At 34.9% G+C, this 10,251-nt stretch overlaps 1 protein-coding gene across 1 annotated transcript; it reads left to right on the top strand.

The window, feature by feature from the left end:
- The first annotated feature begins 59 nt into the window (after positions 1-59).
- Positions 60-6,519, top strand: LOC132554917 (S-adenosylmethionine synthase-like). Its single transcript, XM_060219246.1, has 7 exons — positions 60-223; positions 2,195-2,395; positions 2,754-2,866; positions 2,999-3,142; positions 3,711-3,929; positions 4,220-4,402; positions 5,181-6,519. The coding sequence occupies exons 1-7, from the start codon at positions 88-90 to the stop codon at positions 5,421-5,423; spliced, it is 1,239 nt and encodes a 412-aa protein (XP_060075229.1). The 5' UTR covers positions 60-87; the 3' UTR covers positions 5,424-6,519.
- The last annotated feature ends 3,732 nt before the right edge of the window (positions 6,520-10,251 follow it).

The raw sequence follows: 10,251 nt of genomic DNA on the forward strand, positions 1-10,251 counted from the left end.
TGTGCTCTGAAAAAGTAGATAAAAGGCGATGGCTCTATGAAATCTGCCTCTTTTCCACAAGGTAACAAGCAGAGTAGGGGACCAGACATGTCAACTACAACAACGAACGGCCTCAATGGCAGCCATTATCAAGAATATAACCACCATTACGCTGAAGAATGCAGCCAGGACGATATTGGCACATTCCTTTTTACATCAGAATCTGTGGGAGAGGGACACCCAGGTATTTCTTTATTTAATTGTTTTTCGATTCCCATTTCTGTTGTGCTCAACGCTCTCGCACCCACAGCACGTGTTTGGATATGTTTACATGTTTTTATATAGGATTGATTGCGTCACCGATCTACAAATCTATTCAGTTGAATGTATATGATATCCTTATTAACAACAAGGAGCTTTCCTCTTTGTCTAACTCAAATTATTAAGCATTATTAAGCGTTCATACTAGATCGATATCGGGTCATTTGTAGAAACGCAACTGTCATGATCATTTGTTATGCTGGATTCCCTGAGCCGTGTCGGGAGTGACCAGGGTGGTCGGCTTGGCTGACTAGTTGAAACAAGTATGAATGGAAAATTCTTTGAAAATTGGTTGCATTTAACAAGTAAAAACTGAATTTCGACAAAGAAGGTTGCAGTATATCAATTACAGCTTTTTTGATCTCTGTTTTGAGAAATTTCTGTGTATTTTCATAAAACATCACCGTTAATTTTGATTTTAACCAAGTAGACGTTATTACATAATTTGGCCATGTTGCTTTGACGGGGGCTCCATATTGACATTTTTAATATTGCATTTATTTTATTGAAATGTTCAGATTTCGTCAATTTCATTTTTCCTTCTTTTGAAATTGTACGCCAATTTTGTGACTAAGCTGTTTTTGTTCCACATTAATGTTCTTAATGGTTTCTTTCATGGCTGAGGTTTACACCAATTTTCTTCAACTTAATGTCATAGAAACTGAATGCTTTTATCAAAAATCAAATACTATCTTGACAAAATTAGGTACACCCTGTAAAACATTGTAGATCGGCTGGTCCCGATGATGTCTGAGAGATTATCAGGGATATATAGGTATAAATGATACAGTTTATCATGCTAATGTTGAGTTAAAGCAATCAAATCTGTTAAACGTATAAATTTGGAATTTGATGAAATCAAAATTTGTGGTCAAGACTTTCCTCAAAAATGAACAACCATACGTTAACCATTAGGATGTATAAACTGGTTGTTGAGGTGTTGTTATCATCAAAAGGTGTTTCTTTATCTGTTATTATTGTTCACTGTAATCCTTGAAGCTTGAAGCTCTACTATGGAGAAAATCAAGATGTGACATAAAATGATGTCAAAATAGTGTTTTTATTCATGTGTCTTGTAATAAAAGTGGTTAAACAGGTCAGCTGTATGTGTTAACTTCAACCTAAAAGCCTAGTTTGATGCCTTTAGCAGATGACTTTTATAATTAAGAAATTTAATTGTCGACCAAGAACCAAATAGAGAGGCATGAGGTTAAGCATTTAATTTTCTAAATTGTGGGATTTTGCAATGCGTTTCGTTTTCAGAATCCAAAACAAGTTTCCATTTTCAATCAGAAATTTGCCTATATTTCCCAGGTGCACCCCTTATTTTCCCAGTCAGCATTATGTATGAAGCTTTTAATGATTTCTGCATTAGAAGTGGAAGAATGTTTTTAATAGAGTCTATTTGATATACAAGTATGATAACTTTTGGCATGCCAGTGGAGTTTAAATGTTGGCTTGTCTTTTGCTGGGTGAATGAACAAATGCACCCATGCATGATGAATGAAGTAATTAAAGCTGAGGTTTTTATTGAGTTGTGATGTTTTGTCATTTGATATAAATATACATTACTGATATTACTTTCCAAATTTGATGACAATTTTTAGAGGGATTGATGCTCTTACTACCTAGCAAAATTTGTGCATCTAGGTAGAATTTCACTATATATTTAACCAAGGCCTTTCAATATCCAAAGATGTGATTTTTATATTGACCATGATCAGGACCACAATGTTCTGAATAAGGTTCATATGGCAACAATATACATGATTACGCTATACAACAGTTCATTCATCATGATTTTTTGCCTTTACTGAGCTACCTATTAATAATTTCTACAAAGAAAACATTGATATTGGTTGTAGATGTTCAGTTATCCTCTTTATTTTTTCAGACAAGATCTGTGATCAAGTAAGTGATGCTGTGTTAGACGCTCACCTGAAACAAGATCCAAATGCAAAAGTAGCCTGCGAATCTGTGGCCAAGACTGGCATGATCTTGTTGGCTGGAGAAATCACTTCAAATGCAAATGTTGACTATCAGAAGGTTGTCCGAGATACAATCAAACAAATAGGATATGATGACTCGTCAAAAGGTAATTTACCATCTGTCTTGTCACAAAATAAGAGCTGAAGTAACTATTTGTTATAAGTGCTATAGAACAGGGCTGATTGCTTGAACAGTTGTTCAGAGTAATAATTAGAATATTCAGAAATCAGTCAAGGTAGCAATTAAGAAATAGAGGAATAGGTCTCAATTTAGACTCGGGTGATAGAAAATTGTCCGGCTAATTTACATGTTCATCATAAATAACTGAATTGTGACAAGGCATTTTGAATTGAGGATACAAATTTGGACAGCACTATTTACTTGAAATATGTCTTGTACAGATGATTGTAGGATACTTTTAATGATGACCAAGAATCTTACATTGTCATATGATTGGATTTCAGGTTTTGACTTTAAGACTTGTAATGTCCTTGTGGCTTTGGAGCAGCAGAGCCCAGATATTGCACAGGGTGTCCATGAGAACAGAGACGATGATGATATTGGAGCTGGTGACCAGGTAATTTTTCCCTTCTGAACAATTTCCACCATGTAGTAACCACATTATCTATGTGTCTGTACAGCTATAAATTTTAAAGAATTGAATGTTAAGTGTGCTCTCCATTGTAAAGTTGCGTTTTTTGTTTCGCAGGGTCTTATGTTTGGATATGCTACAGATGAAACTGACGAGTGTATGCCACTCACTGTTGTGTTGTCACATCAGCTTAATGCTAAAATTGCCCAACTCAGAAGGGATGGAACATTTTCATGGGCAAGACCAGATTCCAAGACGCAGGTATTTGGACTTTCTTAATGATGATGAAAATGTTGGATACTATCTAGTACTGGGCTTATATGAAGTGATAAGTCTGGGTTTAACCATATCCCTTCCAATACATGTGTTTACAAATCTATCACTACAGTAGAAAGATAAATAAAAGGTTGATGTAATGATATGGTTTGAGAACATTTTGGATATGTCCTATTTCTAGCTTACTAGCATTGCAGAATATCACCATGCAAATTTTTTGGTAACTGTAGTTTCCAAATTAAATCTTGAATTATTTAAAAAAACAAATATAGTACAAAGATCAAAAAGTAAGAGAGAACCTTGTATTGATTCATGTATTCATCTCTAACAGATATATATACATATATAAATTGAGATACTAGGCAGTGGAAATTTACAATAGAATTAGTTTTATGTTTACAAATATAGTAGGATGAAACAATACACTGATATACCTTGATTAGAAGGTACATCAAAACAAGATGATGCTGATTGTTAGGTAACTATTGGTTTGATGTTTTCAGCTATTTTTTAAAAAGATTTCCCATCAATATTCTTACATTTTATCCATCAGGTGACTGTGGAATACAAATATGTCAAAGGAGCCTGTGTACCTATTCGAGTACACACTGTTGTTATCTCCCTTCAACATGACGAAGTCATCGCCCTGGAAGATATGAGAAAACAACTTCTAGAAAAGGTTGTGAATGTAGTGATTCCCGAGAAATACAGAGACGACAAAACAGTGTTCCATATTCAGCCTTCTGGAAAGTTCATCATCGGTGGACCACAGGTAATTCACTTCTAAAAGTCAACTGTTGTTTTATATAGAAAAATTTATTGCGTCATAAACATTATATAATACTTTGAAAAAAAAAAATTGTTTAATATTAACATACATCAAATCTTGTGACTTTATCATACATGGTCTAGACAGGGAAGTGTTGATATTTTTGATGAGAAGGATACTCCCGAGTTATAATAACCATTGTATCTAAATGTGGCCTTCTCCTATGTAGATAATGAATCTTGCCAACTACTGTCTTGTTGAGTGTAAAATTCTAATGGCTATACCACATTTAGGGAGATGCTGGTCTGACGGGGAGGAAGATTATTGTGGATACTTATGGTGGCTGGGGAGCCCATGGAGGTGGTGCCTTCTCTGGAAAGGACTTCTCAAAGGTGGACCGGTCAGCAGCATATGCCAGTCGCTGGGTAGCCAAGTCCCTGGTCAAGGCAGGTCTCTGTAAGAGAGTCTTAGTTCAGGTGAGTCAACTCAAATCTCACTGTGGGAAGATGGTGACATGGGTAACTAGCTCAAATCTCATTTTGGGAGATCATGATTCTGTAACAGCCACTCATTTCGGGAAGGTGATGACAATTCAAAAGTCACTAAAATGTCATTATGGGAAGATGATGGCTTCAAGTCACTCAAAGGTCTTTCGGGGAAGGTGATGACATTGAAAATAGTTGTATTTAACCATTCATCAGAAGGGCCATTTCAATATCAAATCACAAAGTATAGATTAGATGTGTGATAAAGCTGACAATCCATGACCTGTTTATAATTTCCTGGATCAACAGAGATAATTTCTCAAAGGGCATCAGCTGTGATAGCAATACTCTGACTACACAAGTGATTTTTTCCAGATATTGTCGCAAAAAAACACTCGGTAAACCCTTGATAATTGTTATATTAAAGCTTTCAGTTAACATTCAAACATTTTTGTTAGGGAACTTGAAATTTATCACACAATATATGCCAGTAATATGTAAGTGGAGAGGATCATAAGTGTTTTCCTCTCCATATTATCTGTGCATGTAAACTAACCAATTGAACATTGTGCAGCTGAAGTTTTACTTCACTGCCCATTTATAATATGATAATATCCTCCGGAAAATCATCTTTTTATTTTGTCCAGGGGATTATTATATCTATGTGATATGACCGTGACCTATATGTTTTTGGTTGAGGTAGATCATACATCTTATAATTTTCTAGTTTGTACTTGTATTAACAGCAAAATGTTATTTTGATGTGTAGGTATCCTACGCCATAGGAATTGCAAAGCCTTTATCCATCACTGTATTCAGTTATGGGACATCTGCACTGTCGGAAGCCCAGCTACTCCAAGTTGTGCATGACAATTTTGACCTGCGACCTGGACACATTGTAAAGGAACTAAATCTTCGAGCACCTATCTACCAGAAAACTGCTTGCTATGGACATTTTGGTCGTCCAGAATTCAGCTGGGAAGTGCCCAAAAAATTAGTTTTGAAAAAATAAAACGCTGTTAAAAGAATTAAGTATGAATGCAAGAGATATGTAAAATTAACCAGAGATTATTCAGAGAGCAACTAGCCCTAAAATATATATGTAGATGTTGCTAAAATCCAGAGTATGCTCTGTGTGAGGGTGGGTTTTTTGCATGTATGCGTGTGTGTGATCCTTTTTATGATGAGAACAACCCAGGGGAAGGCCACAGTAGTTAAAAGGCTAGTCTGACCCAGTTTGATTCTAAAGGTCCATATATATGGAACAAGTTTGATCCTTTCCACTCGAAACTGCATAGTACTGAAACACCATCGCAGTTTTGTCAATTGAAGAGATGGAGTCCATGGCGGCATCTTTCATCCTTCAAATATGTGTCCATACACAAAGAGCTTAAGGATATTTTTCGAGATATTTGAACTTATTTTTGTCAAGCTCGGCTCAGATTTCGCCCTTTAATTATTGCAAATGTGTTTTTTCTTCTCGATTTTTATATACACATTTGTCTCGTGTTTATAAAAATTTTAACGGAAAAGAGCACTATTTATAAACACTCGGGCAAAAATCCCCAATAGTAAGAAGCCGTTATGATTATTTATATTTGCATAAATGTATTTGCTTTGTATTGATTAGAGATGAATGAGATATTTTTTTTTACCTTGGATTAAATGGAATATGATTGTGAATCCTTTTAATGTAATTTTTATTGTTGTTATTTGTTTGATTTCATTTTTATCATTGCCCATGACTTGTAAGAATTTTTTAATGGATTTCTGCCATTTTCTCCTGCAAGTGTAAATGCTTTTGTGTTGTATAAAAGAAATTGTCATGTACATTGTAGTGATATACACAGATATTCTACAGAATGGTGTGTGCAATTTAAGGGAAAAAATTGGTTTCCTTATCTGGCATTGATCTTGCCTGATAACAGTTGTAATTGATGATCCATCATCAGAAATCAGCACTCGCATCTTATTCACAGAAACAATCTCGAAACATTGACAGTTTATTGTTATGTAATTCTGTATTAAGGTTTGAATTAGAAAACCAGTTTACACTGTAGAAGTCAAGTGTATGTGAGGGAACAACTAAATAAATTGTTGAAATATTACTCTATTGATTGTTTTTCCTTCATCAGAAAACATGTGTAGCTTAACTCATTAGAATTGTCATAAACAGTGCCTCCACAGGCGTTTATTTACTATGACAAATGGTCGTTAGTGGTTGTCATATATTGCAAATCTTAATGGAAATCTACACCTAATCATTGGCATTCTCTATAATGATGTCCACTCCTGCTTTAGACAAAATGGCCTCTTAGACAGGAAAGTTAATATTTTCAAATTTGATCGGCTGAAACATCTAGACAAATCTGAGAACGCATTTTCATTCCCGTGGCAACATGTAAATGCCTTCGAGTAGTTATAAACAAAGGGGCATAATTCCATAGAAATAGTCCAAATGAAGGAAGAGTTGTCCACACAGACATAGCATAAGGGGCATAACTCTTCGCACAAGATGCAGAATATTGAATACAAAATCTAGGAGTCTAGTCGGGACTAAAAATGCAATAAAAATAGACAGTCAAAGGAAAATCAAATGGAATATAGTATTCCCTCACTTAAACCTCCCGTATACAAGTTGGAATGTAGTGTAATAAATACCGAGGCTCTTCAGACGTCAGACATCCACAACATGGAGAGGAAGAGGGACCAAGCTCACTGCTGTAGTACATAATGTGAACATAGAATATTACATCATGTAAAATGCTTTCAAAGACTAAAGCTTAACTACCAACTCAAAATGGGTTTCTAAAGGACTCCAAATTACCTAACCCAGGTGATTACACAAATGGATTTTGACACATCACCAATGCGACCTGATATACAGCAGTGATTAGTCCTAGAGATGATTGGTGCAATTAACAGGGTATTTATATCGAGGTGAAGCGTTACTTGTTTACATACGCGTTATTGAACCCGAATGTAAATAAAGATTTTGGATTATCTCCCTTAGACTATACAAACGTTTTTGTAAGATTGGTTCTTCAGTTCGTTTATTTTGACACAACCACTGGTAGTTAACAAAAAAAGATTGATCTAATTCAAGCATTCATATAGAAATAAAAGTATTGTTGAAAACTAGCCAATGAAGATAAACCACGATCTTTCCGGTTTATGAGATCAAAACTTTCGTCATTTTAATTAGTTAAATACTCAATGATGAATTACATTAATACTTCAAAATGTTGCTGTTTCGCTTTTTGAAATCGACGTGACCACAAGAGCTGCACAGTCGCCACTATTGGTCCCTCCCAGCATTATAGATTAGGAGAGCAGATTCTATTCGTTCTAACAGGTTTCCCAACTCTATGAAAGTGAAGATTCTACTAGTCTCTCCAGGAAGATAGACTACTGATCTCCCTAACCCTACGGGAATGAAGATTCTGTTTGCTGAAAAAGGCTACGATAGCGATTTAGTCTTCCTAAGGCTACGGTATGAAAGATTCTCCAAATATGTTCACGGTAGTGAAAATCCTACTAGTTTGCTAACTCTACTGTAGCGAATATTCTACCATTGTCCCTAGCTCTACAAATCCTACTAGTTTGCTAACTCTACTGTAGCGAATATTCTTCCAGTGTCCCTAGCTCTACAAATTCTACTAGTTTGCTAACTCTACTGTAGTGAATATTCTTCCATTGTCCCTAGCTCTACAAATTCTACTAGTTTGCTAACTCTACTGTAGTGAATATTCTTCCAGTGTCCCTAGCTCTACAAATTCTACTAGTTTGCTAACTCTACTGTAGTGAATATTTTTCCAGTGTCCCTAGCTCTACAAATTCTACTAGTTTGCTAACTCTACTGTAGTGAATATTCTTCCAGTGTCCCTAGCTCTACAAATTCTACTAGTTTGCTAACTCTACTGTAGTGTATATTCTTCCAGTGTCCTTAGCTCTACAATAGAAAATATTCTGCAAGGGGAAATAAAGTTTGATGATGATGATACCCCTAACTCTACAGTGTGGACTATTCTACTAGTCTCTCTAACTCTATGATACCGTTGATTGTAATTTGTCTTTGAAAGGCTTCGATAGGAAAGATTTTAAATGTCTACCTAACCCTTCAGTAGGGAGGAATCTAGTCTCTCGAACTCTATGGTAGGGGAAATTCTGAAAATCTCCTTACTTAGATAATACTAGTCTCGCTATGGGTCAAAACATTACATAACAAAGCTAGTGCTACAATTAATCAGGGTGGGAAGCTGTCTTCTTTTTTTTAAATAAAAAGGGGCTGTCGACAAGAGGACCCAATCGCCCCTTATATCTTTATTTTGTGTGCAGAAATATTGGCAATTAAACTAAGAAATAATGAGAAAATTAAGGGTATTGATGTTGATGGTTGTCCTATACTTCTGTCACAGTATGCAGATGACACTTCACTGGCACTTGATGGGTCAGAAAGGTCACTGAGGGAATCGATTACAGAGCTTAACTTTTATGCAAATATATCGGGATTGAAAAATAATATCTCGAAAACTCAAGTGGTGTGGGTTGGCAGCAAAAAATTCAGCACAGACCAATTTCATCCTGAACTTAATTTACAATGGGTTAGAGATCACTTCACTCTTCTTGGAATTGAATTTTATGCTAACCTACATCGGATGCCTAAACTTAACTTTGACAAAAAACTTATAAAACTTAAATCACTAATTAATTCCTGGAAAAGACTATCATTAACCCCAACTGATAAAATAAATGTAATTAAATCACTTTTAGTTTCACAATTTAACCATCTATTTATCTCACTGCCAAACCCTGATGACAAGTTTTTCTCTAAATCAAACTCACTGCTATATGAATTTCTTTGGAACAGTAAAACAGATAAAGTAAGAAGAGATGTTGTTACCCAGGATTACATTGATGGTGGTTTAAAAATGGTTAACGTTAGAACCTTTATAGATTCTCTGAAGCTGGGGTGGGTCAGGAGACTTTTTCAATCAACTTCGATGTAGCAAGTAATTTTAAAAACATATTTAAACTTAGACCTTATGGCCAATTGTGGTACTGATTACATACAACGCTGTCAAAATAAATGTAAAAATATGTGCTGGTCTGATGTTTTTAAAGCATATAAAAATCTACACTATGCTTATAACTTAAGAACAGACAAAAATGAAGTTTTCCTGAAAACCCCTATATGGTTTAACAATCAAATAACTGTTGACAAGAAATCAATTTTTATTAAAGACTGGTTTAGAAAGGACGTCGTTGTTGTGAATGATCTAATAAAAGATATTAATTCTGGAACATTCTATACTTTTCAGGAATTCACTCATACATACCATATACAAACTAATTTCCTTCAATAACATATTGTTCTAAAGGCTGTGAAGCATTTTAACCCTGAGCCAGAGTTTCCTAAAATAAAATTAGAATATCCTTTTATCCCCTTGAACTTGGAACATTTCTTTAAACAGCTCAAAGGTTCAAAATATTTCTATAGCATTTTAATAAAGAGCAAGGTTATTCTTTCAGGTCAGAAAAAATGGAATGAAGTCTTTGATTTTGATGATTCTAAATGGCACCAAATTTTAAGTTACCCTTTCTGATAACAACAAATACAAAGTTCCAATAGTTCCAGTTTAGAATTAATCATCACATTCTTACAACTAATTCTTTTGTTTTTAAAACTCGATAAGCTATATCGCCGTTATGTATTCTTTGCAACTCTGAGATTGAAACTATACCTCATATTTTATGGGAATGCAATGACGTTCAAAATCTTCTTAGTAGCTTGGAAGTTCCATTAGATGCACTTATTATCCCATTTAACTTCAATAAAG

The sequence above is a fragment of the Ylistrum balloti genome, unplaced genomic scaffold, assembly GCF_031769215.1.
Source record: "Ylistrum balloti isolate Yb309-2 unplaced genomic scaffold, AGI_CSIRO_Ybal_v1 Utg370450, whole genome shotgun sequence".
NCBI lineage: Eukaryota > Metazoa > Mollusca > Bivalvia > Pectinida > Pectinidae > Ylistrum > Ylistrum balloti.